Source organism: Notechis scutatus, chromosome 1, assembly GCF_049901735.1.
Source record: "Notechis scutatus isolate UNSWTSFEM ecotype Mainland chromosome 1, rNotScu1.2, whole genome shotgun sequence".
NCBI lineage: Eukaryota > Metazoa > Chordata > Lepidosauria > Squamata > Elapidae > Notechis > Notechis scutatus.
Genome location: NC_142009.1, coordinates 245,761,885 through 245,777,834, shown reverse-complemented (window position 1 = coordinate 245,777,834; position 15,950 = coordinate 245,761,885). Strand labels below are relative to the sequence as shown.

General features: G+C 36.6%; 1 protein-coding gene and 1 long non-coding RNA gene across 7 annotated transcripts in view; one reads left to right on the top strand and one right to left on the bottom strand.

The window, feature by feature from the left end:
- STK33 (serine/threonine kinase 33) overlaps positions 1-15,950 on the top strand; it is a 70,180-nt gene that overhangs the window by 16,112 nt on the left and 38,118 nt on the right. For all 6 annotated transcript variants that reach the window (XM_087950934.1, XM_087950933.1, XM_087950936.1 and 3 more), the window contains exon 2: positions 6,905-6,969. Coding sequence is in view for 4 of the 6 variants with exons in the window: in XM_087950933.1 (XP_087807059.1) it covers positions 6,927-6,969 (43 nt within the window). In the remaining 2 variants the exon portion in view is untranslated. The remainder of the gene's footprint in view (positions 1-6,904; positions 6,970-15,950) is intronic.
- LOC148133308 (uncharacterized) overlaps positions 1-15,950 on the bottom strand; it is a 188,595-nt gene that overhangs the window by 141,386 nt on the left and 31,259 nt on the right. The window lies entirely within an intron of this gene.

Sequence of the window (15,950 nt, the reverse complement as noted above, 5' to 3'; positions counted from 1 at the left end):
TTACTGCTGACTCTGGGTAGCTTTATAAATATTTATAATTAGACATGTGTAGTTGTTTTTTTTAGAAAATTTTTAAATGCATGTATAATACCTACAATTTGTGACTTATAAATTTGCAACTTTTAAATAGTTTGCAGAATACGAAACTGGCAAAATATGGCCACCTAGAGTCAGCAATGTATCTTTAGTTTTACTTTTTCTTTTTCATAATGATACTAAATCAAATTGAAAACATAGAAACATTTCTTACCTAAGGCATACCTTTCAACCTTTGTGTTTATTCCAGATAAAAGTAGAAAGGTAATAACCTCAATTTATTTCCCTTTAAAAAGAAATAATTTAATGGAATATAAAGTATTTAAACACATTTGTTTAGAGAGTTTCAAAACTATTCTCTTTAAATAATTACCCAGAACCTGCTCTATATTAGTACAGGCAAATATACTGGAAACTTTGCAGTAGCTTTAACTAACTAACTAACTAAATAAATTTACAGTAGCTTTTTTTAAACAAACAAACAAACACAACACAACACAAAATAAATAAATAGTTTCACCCGTGGACCTGAATATCTTCCATTTGATTTTAATCTGTTACTGTGGTGGAGTTGTGCAATTCCTGATTCAGTACATAAGTCTAGTTGTAATGTTTTGCACCAGTGTTCTGAATGATTGTGCATGGGAGTTGTGTAGAGAAGATGCAGTGGGTCAATTGGAAATACAGTCAATGTTATAGACTTCCCAGAAAAAGGGCAGGGTATTTTGAATGGGATCTTGAATAGCATCAACTGTGGGCTCATTTATTTCAAGATAAAGTTGAAATGGTCAGACAATATTTAAAAGAGGAGAGGACAGAGATGAATAGAGACAACTAGAAAGTAAAATGAGATGGATTGTATAAAGCTGCAAAGTGGATATGAATAGATTGCCAAGAAGTAGAATAGCACCATTATCATAATGCAGGGGTGTCAAACTCAATTTCATTGAGGGCCGCATCAGGGTTGTGTTTGACCTCAGAGGGACAGGATAGTAGTGGTGGTGGGGTGCATGGCCATGGTGGGATTGGCCATGGTGGACCTGGCCAGGGTGGGTTGACATAGGACTCGTGTTGGGGGCACCTGTGGTGGCCAAGTGCTAAGGCCGAACTTCCCTGAGACCCTTTCTCACTCTCATAATCTTCCTTCCTTCCTTCCTTCCTTCGTTCCTTCCTTCCTTCCTTCCTTCCTTCCTTCCTTCCCTCCCTCCCTCCCTCCCTCCCTCAGTCTTTCCTCCCCGCTTCATTCTCCTTTCTTCTTCCTTTCTCCTTCCTTATTTTTCTTTCCTTGCTTTCTTCCCATCTTTACTTCTTTTTCTTTGTCTTTCCTGTTTCCCTATCTCCTTTCCTATCCCTTGTTGCATGTTCAAATGAAAAAAGGGAATTTTTTCCCCTTTTGTTTTGTTTTTAGTTTCTTTTGATAGCCCTCTGTCAGCAAAAATGGAGCTCGGTGGGGGATGGGACTGTTTGCAGCTCCCCCATGCCCCATTTTCAGCCTGTGCGGCCCTCTGCAACCCTCTGTCAGCAAAAACGGAGCCAGGGGGCGCGTATGGCATACGACTCCATTTTTGCTAGCAGAGGCATCATGGGCTGGTCCTTTGCTGTTTTCAGGCCAGCCCTGCAGGCCAGATCTAAGCACCCCATGGCCCAGATTTGGCCTGTAGTCCTTGAGTTTGACACCCCTGTCATAATGTGATGAGATTACTAGATAATAATTGGTATTAACCTTAGAAAATGAAAATGAAAATAACTTCCCTAATTCGCTAATGAGGCGCAGATGAGTGTTATATGTATGGAAGTAGAAATCATGTCTTTTCCTGATAGACGTACACTGTGGGACATCACCCCCTTTTTAAATATATTGTTAATTATCTTTACTTTTATTTATGTGAAATAAGCTTTTAAAGCCGTACAATTCTCATGTAGAGAATTCTCAACTTCCATCTATTAACAACAGTTCTCAAGTCTCAAGTCATATTCACAGTTCTCAAGACTTCTCCATCTACAAATTCAGTTTTAAAAGAATTTCATTTTCCAATATGCTTATGTTTCTCTTAGGGTACAAATAAATGAAGTTTAGCTATAGCCACTGGTGTCTCTTAAATTTCCATGATCACTTAATGCCAACTATCACTCTTCTGCTTATGTTCAGGATTATCTTGATCATAAAATCAGACACCATGAATATATTTCTGCTGTATTTTAGTCTTGGTAGGTGCCCTGGGAGATCATGATTCTAAAGCAATAGACTAAAAGTCTATTGGTTTTAGGAAAGGCGTTTTTCTTTCACTGGAAGGGAAATAGGTTTATAGTTATGCTTCTGAAAACTGAAAGCTTTCATGAAAGCTGCAACTGATTACAGTGTATTCAAGTTATATTCTCACTTTCTGTCTCTGTCTCTGTCTCTGTCTGTCTCTGTCTCTGTCTCTGTCTCTTTCTCTCTCTGTTTGTGGGCATGGGTGTATGTGTGTGGGTATGTGTATGTGTAATTAAAGTGGTTGTCTCCCCAAAACTCCTAATACCTGAAGCTAAAAGGTGTTCTTCTTAAACACGCTCTCGCCTGAGACAATTTGAAGCTAGTTTGAGGGTCGTATTTTTATCCTAAACTTGATGTTAACTAGAAGGATTTTATCTAATAGGCATTTGTAATATATACATATTCTAGATAATGTGGGGGGGACGGGACATTATAGTTTGTCAGCAATCTAAAATGTTTGAGTTGTGAAACTGTGTTACTGAGAAATTATGGATGGGTTCTATGCAATAAAATTAACAACAAACAATGCTGCTTATGTTAATATTCATGTATGGAATTAGTAGGAATTGAAAAAGCAGTTACATTAACTTTATTGAAAAGTAATAGAATAAAGGGAATAACACAATATTACATACATACATAAGTCCTTGATTTATAACAGTTCATTTAGTGACATTTCAAAAATACATTGACACTGAAAAACTGTTTTTCACACTTGTAACCGTTGCAGCATTCCCAGGTCATGTGATCAAAATTTGGGCACTTGGCAACTAACATGTATTTATGACTTGCAGTGTCCCAGGATCATGTGATCTCTTTTTGTGAACTTCTGACAAGTAAAGTCAATGGAGAAGCCAGATTTACTTTAGTAACTGTGTTACTCACTTAACAACTGCAGTGATTCACTTAACAACTGTGGCAAGAACAGTCATAAAATGGGGCAAAACTCAACAAATGTCTCTTAGCAACAGAAATGTTGGACTCAGTTGTGGTGGTAAATTGAGGACTACTTGTATTTATTTTTGCAATGAGTTACTTGTAAAAATGGTGTGAAGCTGAAAAGAATGAAAAAAGAATTAAGGTAAGGTTCATGTGATTTTTATTCTAGTGCTAATTAGCTGAAGCCAAATATGAAATATCTGCATTTTATTGAGGTGGGATTATTAGCCATAGTTTCCAAGCAAATCACAACATCTTTGTTTGCACCACACTAAGTAAAAAAATAAATTTATATTAAAGTATAAATAACTTGCTGAGTGAGAATCATTTCTTTTAAATTGAAATTTTGCTTAGTGAGGGAACAGGAGCCCACTGATCAATTAGTTTTATGGATAATTTTATATAATGACCATGAGATAAAAGTACCTATGATCGATTAAATTCCCATGTTCAGAGCCAATAGACATGTGACTATCAGATGCTACAGATGTAAATTGAAAAAAGAACTGTAAACTTTTTAGAACCTGACTGCCATTGGAAACAGAGCAAGATAGGTTTGAGATTAGAGTGGATGTCTTTTGACACATTTATAAATTTCATCCGATCACAGTTAACCACAATTTGATTAGTACCTGCTAAAAGCAATATGTAAACTTCATTAAGCTTCCCAACTAAATAGGCTGCAAATGTAAACTAATAATAAGTAATAAATAGGTTGCAAATGTAAACTAATTATAATAAGTAATAAAAATGTAAACTAATAATAACTGATAATTTATATGGCAGCAGATTTGTCTCCAGATACTTATATCCAAAACCATAAAAGGTTAGAAAAAGCTAAATTTTAAATTAAGGATAGCTTGTATCTGAACCAGGAGCTAGTGAAGCTATTTGTTTATTGACCAGATATATTTTTCCCAATAAAACTTCTAACTATTAGATTTTTGTAGTAATGTTTTAAAGCTGTATTCAAGGGCTACTAGACACAAAAATATGTTATTTGCACTGTACCCTTGGTGGTATGTTGTTAAAACTTAGATAATGGTGACTATACTCTTTATCCAAAGAAAGGAAAGATATTATGTGGGATTTTTGACAGTTCAATCATGGCTCAATTATGAAATTGGCCCTAAATAAGATGCGAGAGTCTTCCAAATATCAAACCGAGCTTTTTCTCTAACAAAGGATCTATTCACTCACAGAGAATACAACTTATTGGACTGAGCTTCTTATGGATTTCTGTATCATCATATGATGCCATTTCATACTTTAGGATAATTTCTCTCAGCAGCTTCAGACACAGTAAAGCTATAAGATGGAATCATGAAATATGAAGACCATACCACCATTTTGTATGTTTCTAATTTGTTCTGACGCTTCATATTCCAGGAGCAAATGTAGGAACTGTTCAAGATGATAGCAGCTTATTAAGAATCCTTTCCACTGACAAAACAACATCTGCTGTTGGAATGCTATCAGTTGTTTCAGCTCAAAATATAAATATGCATGTGCTGATCTAACTTGCATTCAGGCAAAGTATTTAATATTGGAAAGAATGCAGTTAAACTGATACTGGGTGTTACTTCTATGAATATTATGGTTACCCTCTTAGGATGTGCAGTACGGTAATGGCATTTAATGATTGGTTGCATTGTAAGATATGATAAAGCAGGACTGCTTGAGCTAATAAAGAGGGTGTTTATTCTCTCACTTATTGAAACACTTTTACTTTCCCCATCTTTCAAAGTTTCATCTAATTTGGGAGAAACCATGGTTTTTTTTGTGTATGAGAATGCTGAGGACAACAAGCGTAGTTTTGTGGTTGTTTCAGGATTCCTTAAATAGGAGTAAAGTCTGATACCTAATTTCATTGTTTTCTTCAAATGTGAATGTGAGCCTGAACTCACATGCAGTACAAGCAAATACAAATTAGAGCTCTCATTTAGATATTCTTCAGTAAAGAGTGATTTAGAATGAAGCTATATTGGGGAGGACGGCCATATTCATATGTATAGCTAATATGAATTATTGTGTGTGCACCGTACACACATTTTTCTCAATAGTAGTACATTTATTATAGTAGTTATTAGGAATGTGTAACTGAAAAGTTATTAATGTATTAGTTTAGATTAATCATAATCTTTGGACGCATGGATCTAAAGATCAATGTACTAATCACATTTTAAGCTAAAACTTCAGATACTTCAATGTATGTAAATATACAGCAAGAATATTTAGTTCATCTATCCAAGCAAGTGATTTAATATTAGTTATCCTAGTCATTAAACTTCTTTGCTCATTTGTGTACACATAAACGTTTGTGTACACATAAATGAGTACACATAAACGTTTGTGTCAGAAAAAAGCAACAGTGGGGAAAACTATATCTTTGAGAAAGTATGAAATACTTTAATTTCAATAAACATGTTATTTTATAAAACATAATATAGTGTCAGAGTTCCAAGTAATAAATACATTGCAAGCAAGAACTTGGAGGCAGGTGAAGTCCTCAAAGAAAAGCTTTATTGGAAATATCATATTGGCATATATCTGGTGAAAACCAACTCTGAAGGGCCCCTTGGTTTTCACCTAGTTAAAAATACACGTTTTTCCCTCAATCCCAAACAATCAGTTATATGGACCAATCACTGCAGTGTCCGCTGGTCTGGTGACATCACTCCTCCTTTCCTTCTCCCTTCCCTTCTCCATTCTCCCAGGTGTGAGAATGTCCTTGGTTGCCAGGATAAAGTCTTAAGAAAGTATTTTATTTTGATTACACAAGCCCAGCTATCTCTAATCCCCCCTCCCTATCCCTCGCTCCAGTGTGGCAACACTGAAGTTCCAAGATGGCTTCATCCAGGTCAGCTTCAGGGGTGATATAAAGTTCTCCAGAAATTATTTCTAAAGGCGTAGTTATGAATTTGAATCCATGGTTCATTGGCCTAAAGTTGATGTAACTATGTTTAAAAAATCCACATTTTTCTTGAAATTCAGTTATTTTGATAATTCCTACCATTTAGCTAAGCAGTATTTTAATTCATTTATTAGCTATATATTTCTTTCCAAGCACCTTTAAATTTGAGTTAAATTTTTAGGTATTAAATGGAGCTATTTATTTATATAGTCCTCTAAAATGATTAAGATATGTAATATTATCTAATATTCAGTTATTAATTTAATTTACAGAATATATTTCCTCAGAAAATCCTATTTTTGATGAGTCCATCAAATAAGATAGTTGTATTAGGTGGGAAGATCAACAAGAATCATATAAGACAATCTTATCTAAGTAGTTTATATATTTTATGTTTAATGTTCCTGTTACCTCAATTAGCAGGTTGACTAGTTATAGAATTACTTCTACTTGTACAGACTTGGTCCTTGTTACTCTTGGATGCTTTCATATATAATCAAGTATTTGTTCCCACTCCCTTGGGTCTCTTGCTTTTGAATTTTCTTTCTCCAGATGTGCTCCACTGATTATCAAGCCTTGGCATCCAGCCATTGAAAATCCAATGAACCTTGCGGTTGCTCAGACCATGTTACTATATAAGTTGGATGTTCTCAAATGTCCTTTTGTATTTATCATTTTGGAACAGTGAGTATATTGGAAAGTCCAGTATTATATTTAAATATAACAGAAAACTGTTTTTTCATTCCTTGTTAACAATATAGGTAATGAGAAAGATATGAAGTCATGTTGCTGCTTTTGTCCTGCAAATTAGATGTAAATGAATCAGGTAAGAATTATGATTTTTAATCAATTTAATTAAAATGCTAGATGTATATTTCCGTCTCCCTTGGGTATTCTTTAGAAACAAAGTAGGCCTTTCTGTTAGAAAAAACATATATATTTGGAAGAATAAAGATAGTTTATGACATCAGTAAATTGATGTCCATGTACTTGTGTAAATAAAACTTCATGCTCACCACTCATAGAAAAAGATAATCACAGCTCCTGACAATCTCATTTCACCTTTTCTATATTGCTTTTTCCTTCCTAAAAAGACACTTAGTGAATTGAACAAGAATACTGCAGATAATTTTCTATAGAAAACAAAGTTCCACTAAACCGAGAAACAAATTAAAGACTACATCAAAGTAAAAAGTAAACAACCATTTATGGTTTGGAATTGAAATGTAGTTGTGAGGAATTTATAGGAGACCTTTTTTTAACCACTATAAACAGGAGATAGTAGAATAGGAATAAGGGAAGTCAGGATCACTGTCAGTGGTGGGATGCTGCCAGTTTAACAACTGGTTCGATGAGCGCGCGCTTTGCTGAAAATGGAGCATTTAGAAGCTCGGCTGCTTACCTTCCAAGTCAGCAATGATAAGTAGAACAGCAAAGGGGGTGCGGGGTGGGGGAAAATCAGCTCTGCTGGAGATTGAAATGAGCTACAAAGCAGGAAATAAAGGACAGGATAGGGTGGGGCGGGTGCGTGGGGCCAACTGATCGTCAGAACTACCGGTTCATCTGAACCGATCTCAACCGGCAGCATCCCACCACTGATCACCGTGTATGCCTCTATGTAGGAAATCTAAATTCTCTTTGAGAGAAATGGGTGGTTTAGAAACATGAAATAATCAGTCAATCAATCCCCAGGACTATAATCTGGATTTGCTCCCACTCCAACTGTTATTGCAAATTACTCTGAAAAGCCACTTGCACAGTTCTTAATTGCATTAATGGCAGTAATTGACTTTAATTTGCAAGTAGAATATCAGTATATGATTTAAATAAATGCTAATGCACATCTAATCCACATGTTTATTTTAAGAATTTATTGCTCACTGTCTCAATTCCTAGGCACTACATTCTGCTGTTAAATATATTGAAGTGGGTAAACTTTGTAGTTTGTAGACTACTAATATGAAAGCAACTTGCACATACTAGTATATCTAATTTTAATTTCTGAAGGTGTATGTTAGATATTTGTAGGTCAAAGTTGCAGTCTTCAGAAATCTGCTTATTCTAAATAACGTTGATTAGGACATCTATTTAAAGTAAGTTTTTTTTTCAAATTACCATAATGTAACATATGCTAAAAGATAAACTTACACAGATTTAAGTCTGGTAACATCAGTTTGGAACTGCTCTTAGTAGGAGCAGTCCTATCTTTTTTTCATAGATTTGTTTTTCACAAGGTTGCAGATGAGGACTGTAAATAGAAATATTTGAAAAGGTACATTTCTGTTCTGTACAAAAAAACAAGATACATATGGTTCTTTATCTTCTGATTTGCAGTCCAGAATGTAGTATTTTTATTCCAAATTGATTGTAAATGGAGATAAAAGTATGGCCACTGCAGTTTGTCATTGGAATTGACAAACAGCTTTGTCTCAGAGCCTTCCCTTACTGTATTTATGAATCAGGCTGTGTCATTCCTTCTCAGTAGGGACGGTATATCTTTTCAGCTCAGTTCTTTGATTTAGAGTTTACTACACAGCTTAAAGTAAATAAGTCTTGTTTTTAGGCAAGCAATGACTTTTTGACCTGGATGGTTATTTGTCTGGAACTGGGGATATGATAACTCAGATGTAGACTTTTACTAGCATGATGCCCTCTGGATGTGTTGGGCTATAATTTCCATCTAAAATATTCCAATACGCTGATTGTTTTTATTTTTTTTATACAAATTCTATATGTTTGCCAAATTTATGAGATTTTTTTTTAAAAAAGTAGGATTTAGAATATCTCATTTTATGCATACCATATTATAGAAAGTGGTGAAAATAGTTTACAGTATGTAGTGACTGATTCATATGGCAGAATGGTGTTGTTCAAATATTCTTTTTTTTACAACGGTTTTTGTAATTATTTATATATTTATGTTTAACTTCTATTCCAAGGATCCAAGTGCCAATAATTATCCTGGATAATAAATATAAATTGATCCTTAGACAGGAAAAACCAAAGGCATATGTATAAAACAGGCAGTCCCTGGCTCAGCAGTAGTAACTCTGAGAGGGATCTAGGTGTCATAGTGGACCACCACTTGAATATGAGCCAGCAGTGTGCTACAACTGGCAAAAAAGGCCAATGCAGTCCTAGGCTACATCAATAAAGGGATAGCATCAAGTTCACAAGAAGTGATAGTATCACTTTATAATGTACTATTGAGGCCACGCTTGGAATATTGCATCCACTTCTGGTCACCAATATACAAAAACAATGCTGAGGCCCTAGAAAGAGTACAGAGAAGAACAACAAAAACGATAAGGGGTCTTAAAGCTAAATTGTGCAGTTAAAGGAACTTGGTTTGGCTAGCCTAATGAAGAGAAGGTTTAGGCATGTTATGATAGTTGTCTTTTTGTACTAGAGGGGCGATAACAGAGGAAATGGGGTTCACTTTTTCTCCAAAGCACCTGAGGATAGGACAAGAAGTAAAGGGTGGAAGCTAGTCAAAGAGAGATTCAACCTGGAACTAAGGGGAAATTTCCTGACGGTAAGAACACTTAATCAATGGAACAGGTTGTCTATCAGTGTTGTGGGTACTCCATCACTGGAGGTCTTCAAGAAAAGATTGGACAACCATTTCTCTGACATGGTGTAAGGTCTCCTATCTTGGGTAGGAGGTTGGACTAGAAGAACTTGAAGTGCCTTTCAGCCCTATGATTTTAGTCTATATTCTATATTTTCTATCCTATCCTATTCTTAGTCTAGTCTAGTCTAGTCTAGTCTAGATTTATTCTAGTTTAGTCTATTCCATATTCCATTCTATATACTGTTCTCTATCCATTCCATTCTGTTCCATTCCATTCCATTCCATTTCTATATAGAAATACTGGACTGCATCCACACTGCATCAGAGATGGTATTCCACAGGTTCTGACCAGTTCTGGAGAACTGGTAGCGGAAATTTTGAGTAGTTCAGAGAACCGGTGGTAACCTTCCCCCAGGAGTGGGGAGGGAATGGAGATTTTGCAGGAATGGAGATTTTGGAGTGGGGAGGGAATGGAGATGTTATAGTATCCTTCCCCTGCCACACCCACCAAGCCACACCCATCAAGCCATGCCATACCCACCAAGCCAAGCCCACAGAACCGGTAGTAAAAAATTTGAATCCCACCACTGCACTGCATGCTTTAGTTTTCATTACAGGCAGTCCTCAACTTACGACCACAATTAAGCCCAACATTTACATTGCTAAGTGAAACATTTGTTAAGTGAGTTTTGCTCCATTTTACAACCTTTCTTGCCATTGTTGTTAAGTGAATCATTGCAATTGTTAAGTAAATAACAATTAAGTGAATCTGGCTTCCCCATTGACTTTGCTTGTCAGAAGGTTGCAAAAGCTGATCACTTGTCCTCAAGGCATTGCAACCATCATAAATATGAACCAGTTTCCAAAGCATCTGAATTTTGATCACATAATCACGGGGATACTGCAGTGTCATAAGTGTGAAAAACGGTCATAGGTCACTTTTTCAGTGCCGTTGTAACTTTGAATGGTCATTAAATGAACTGTTGTAAATTGAAGGCTACCTGTACTAGCTTACCTCTATTTAGTGACCTGCCAGTAGAAGAGCAAGGAGAGTTATTTTCCTTATTTCCACCCTCTCTGAGGTTTCAGCTGTCTAAAAATCTGCTGAAGAAGCCAGAGGGATTCTTTGGAGTAATTTTTTTAGAGGATGCAAGCAGTTGCAAAGTGAGAAGATAATTGGCAATGCTTACCTTTTCCTTGTAGCACTGTTGCTCTGTTTGACCACACATTGATTAAAAGAGCTCTTCTACTGTAAATAAAGAATATGAACTTTGGATTTATTTCTTTATAAAAATAGACTTGAAAAAAGAGGGATATAGGAAAAATAAATGTAAGATTATAGGTTTCCCCAAATATGCAGATAAATATTATAAAACCTCTAACCAACCATCATGTGTATTATAAAAAAACCCACCCTCCTTCAACCATAACTGGCTAGTAATCTTTTAGATGAAAAGATTAGAACAAAAATTTTCTAGCAAGGCTTCACATAACAAAGGAAGAGGATTTTTAAGCGTTCAAAAAATGACATGGTGATGGCCTTTCAAACAAGGAAATGAACCTTTTCCCTGAGAAAATGAAATCTTGCTCATTTCTCAGTTACCTTTTAAGCTTTTCAACCTGTCAATGAAATTGTGTAATCAAATAATAGCGTGCCTGAGGCTTATTGCCTTTTTTTGAGAAGTAGTATCATCAAATGATGTGCTCTATTGCTTTTAATCATACTGAGCCAGAGATTCCTTAAACTTAGAATATTGGTTTCAGTGGACTTATTCTAGAATTTATATCATATAAATGTTCACTTAAGAAAAATATGATCCAATGTAAATAATAGAATACCATAAGCAAAAGAAAAAGTTATATTTTGTATTGTGATTTCATGTACCATATTTAAATAGTATTTTTCTCTACTTAATTCTTTACTTAATTTTTCCAGCCATTTCCTTCCATTTCATATGACATTAAGGCATAACTATGATGTTTAAATGAGTATACTGTTTTACCTTTTCTTTAAAAAAAAACACAATTATATTTTCTATCTGAGCCCTACCATGTATTTAATTCTGAGCTAGAATTACATTTTCCAATTTTTAGCTGTTAAACAGAATTTTCTTTCCTATGGGATTGGACTTTGAGCTGGGAGGTCAGAGAAATTTAGTAAATATTGACAGCAACACAGGCCAGAGTGAGAGGTCATCTTTACCATTAAAATAGAAATAGGAATAGGCGAAGCAAAGCATGATCCTCAACAGAGAATGAGAGGTGAACTATTCACATACATAGAAGGATTACTGCAAAAATCAATTGCAAACCTCTTTATTGTTGAAGGATCCTTGGAGCTCTCTGAGCTTGCTTGTTTTCTTGCAGATGTTTCATTACCCTAACTAAGTAACACCAACAGTGCTAGTAAGGAGTGCTGTTTGCTGTCAGTTTGCATTCTGGTGTCTTGCCTGTCTGTGTAGGTGGGGGTGGTCTTAGAGATTCTTTGGTTGGGCTGTTTACTGATGGCTCTTTGGCAGTTTCTTGATTGGGTTATTGCTTATCTGATTGTTGGTCTGAAGGAGTTAACTTCGGAGTTAGCTTCAGACCAACAATCTTTATTGCCAAGAGAACTGGATAAAATGGCTGAAACATTTTGAATACAATATTATGAATCTGCAAGTCAAGAAGATCCTTCTTTGTTATTGGAAAATAATACTAAAGTCTGGAGTAGTTCTGGAGGTGATGATATCGCCAGACCAAAATCACAAGGAAGTGTGGTTGTTTATGGTGCCTTTATTGAAAGAAGAATTATCCAGAGACACACACAATTGATACATAGGAATGTGAGAAATGTATACCAAGAAAAAATTGAAATTGTTAAATAGAAGTGAAGTACATTAAGAGAACTTAGGACTAAGTGAATAATGCTGCCAGAAGGGGGCATTTTAAATTAGATGAGCGTATAATATGCTCTTCAGGACATGAGAGCTTAAGAATAGAATAGAAATAGAAATAGAAATAGAAATAGAAATAGAAATAGAAATAGAATAGAATAGAATAGAATAGAATAGAATAGAATAGAATAGAATTTTTTATTGGCCAAGTGTGATTGGACACACAAATAATTTGGTGCAAATGCTCTCAGTGTACATAAAAGAAAAGATACATTCATCAAGAGTCAGGAATTGAATGGTAGTAAATTCACAAAAAAATTCCCAGGTACATGTTTATCTATAACCCAATAAATGCCAGGATCCTTTCTATTGGATTTAGTGGATATAATGTGAAAATTGAAAACATATTGACCACATCATTGGAAATAGACAATACAAAAGTGCAATCTAGTTAGCCGGCACAGTTCAAATACAGAACAGAACAGATGTGAGCTACAGAGGTCAAATATACAGATTACACTTAGAAAATTGAAGTATGTCTTCCAGCAAGATTTGACCTGGAGGACATATACCCAAACAATAAAATCAATGTAAGGGACAGAGTTACTTTGTGTAACTTATGTGAAAAATAACTTGAGACGCTATGGGAAGCTATAAAAGCTATTGTGGAATCCAAAACAGAAAATGAAATACCCTGCAAAAATTTCAAAGGAAAAGATCCAAGTGTTTTTCAGATCTAGGCAGTGCTTTCAGATCATGAGCGCCAAAGTAAGCTGGAAAATGAAAGGCTAGGCAACAAAAAGAATACACAGTATAATGGCTGTACACAAACTTTCAGTGCCAGGTAAGAAATAAGTATACTTCAGAATAAAAACATTTAAAGAATCACTTTTCCTTTAAGTAGATTTCTTAAAACAGTGGAATCTTTTTTTCAGGCTTGCACCTAGAAAGTACATACCAGGGAGGTGTTGTGCACAGAGATGAAAACAGAAACTTAAAAGCACTGCCTAAGACTTGTGCACTGTGTTGGAGATACAAAGAGCAGATTAAATCTAGGAAAGCGGTGGCAAACTGAAATGTAATAATAGAGAGTGAGATTATCTGTATGACAACAAAGATCAGAATATTTATAGAAATTGTTTATTCAGTGACAAGGCTTCAACTGGTTCAGGAAACCTGTCATAGTAGTGTTCCAACAATCTTAAAGTCACTGCATTGGCTAGTTACAGTAGGCTTCCAGACTCAATTCAAGGTGTTGATTATTATCTATAAAGCCCAGTATGGTATTGTGTTGGGCTATATTAGGAACAGTCTTGCTAATTCTGATTCAGCTCATACTTTCTACTGTAGTCACCTAGAGAGGGATAAAAGGGCTATGAATTGGATATATTTTCTGTCAGCCTTTCAAGGTAGATCAAACTAGGAATTCAACGTTCTGTAAGCCAGTACTACTTTTATTGTAACAAAATCTTGCAACTCTGTATGTGCTTTTCTCTCCTCCTTTTATCTTTGTGAGAACTAGGAAGGGAGTTTGGGACAGGACTGAGTTTTCAGTCCTGTCCCAAACTCTTTTATCAGACAGTTGTCTTTGTGGCCCCCACCCCTTCTCTTACCCTTCAAAGCCATTCCCTCTGCTCTCTACATTCGTTAGGATCAATCCATGGAATCATTGCTCTTCTGCTCTTCTGACCAGTGCTCTTTGCTTTTGATGGAGGCCAGCAGAGAGGACTAAACACATTATTTTCACATTCTTCACATTTCAGTATGGGCTGGACGTGAGGGAACGACGACAACGACGACGACAAAAGAATGCCTTTTTAGAACATTCTTAGAAAATTTCATACCACCATTCAGATAATGATGTAGTCTGTATTATCCTAGTGCAAAATTTGAAGGAGGGATTACATTTTTTATCAATTAGTATTAATGAGCAGAAATAAAATAATTTAATGTCAATGGAGAAATTTTGATTATACATATTTTGATAAAATTTCAAGTATATGACTTGAACAAATGTTACCTGTCTCATAATACAGTTGTATCAATTATGCCTTTAGCCTATAACCACAAGCCCAAAATATTCCTAAATACAACATTTAAATAGACGAAGAATGCTTCATATATACCCTGCTCAAAAAAATAAAGGGAACACTTAAACAGCACAATGTAACTCCAAGTCAATCACACTTCTGTGGAATCAAACTGTCCACTTAGGTAGCAACACGGATTTACAATCAATTTCACATGCTGTTGTGCAAATGGAATAGACAACAGGTGGAAAGCATAGGCAGTTAGCAAGACATCCCCAATAAAGGAGTGGTTCTGCAGGTGGTGACCACAGACCGCTTCTCAGTTCTTATGCTTTCTGGCTGATGGTTTGGTCACTTTTGAATGCTGGCGGTTCTTTCACTCTAGTGGTAGCATGAGACGGAGTCTACAACCCACACAAGTGGCTCAGGTAGTGCAGCTCATCCAGGATGGCACAACAGTGCGAGCTATGGCAAGAAGGTTTGCTGTGTCTGTCAGTGTAGTGTCCAGAGCATGGAGGTGCTACCAGGAGACAGGCCAGTACATCAGGAGACGTGGAGGAGGCCGTAGGAGGGCAACAACCCAGCATCAGGACCGCTACCTCCGCCTTTGTGCAAGGAGGGACAGGAGGAGCACTGCCAAAGCCCTGCAAAATGACCTTTAGCAGGCCACAAATGTGCATGTAGCTGCTCAAATGGTCAGAAACAGACTCCATGAGGGTGGTATGAGGGCCCGACGTCCACAGGTGGGGATTGTGCTTACAACCCAACACTGTGCAGGACGTTTGGCATTTGCCAGAGAACAGCAAGATTGGCAAATTCGTCACTGGCGCCCTGTGCTCTTCACAGATGAAAGCAGGTTCACACTGAGCACATGTGACAGACGTGACAGGGTCTGGAGACGCCGTGGAGAACATTCTGCTGCCTGCAACATCCTCCAGCATGACCGGTTTGGCAGTGGGTCAGTAATGATGTGGGGTGGCATTTCTTTAGGGGGCCGCACAGCCCTCCATGTGCTCGCCAGAGGTAGCCTGACTGCCATTAGGTACCTAGATGAGATCCTCAGACCCCTTGCGAGACCATATGCTGGTGCAGTTGGCCCTGGGTTCCTCCTAATGCAAGACGGTGCTAGACCTCATGTGATTGGAGTGTGTCAGCAGTTTCTGCAAGATGAAGGCATTGATGCTATGGATGTTACCCAGACCTGAATCCAATTGAGCACATCTGGGACATCTCACTCCATCCACCGCCACGTTGCACCACAGACTGTTCAGGAGTTGGGGGATGCTTTAGTCCAAGTGTAGGAGGAGATTCCTCAGGAGACTATCCA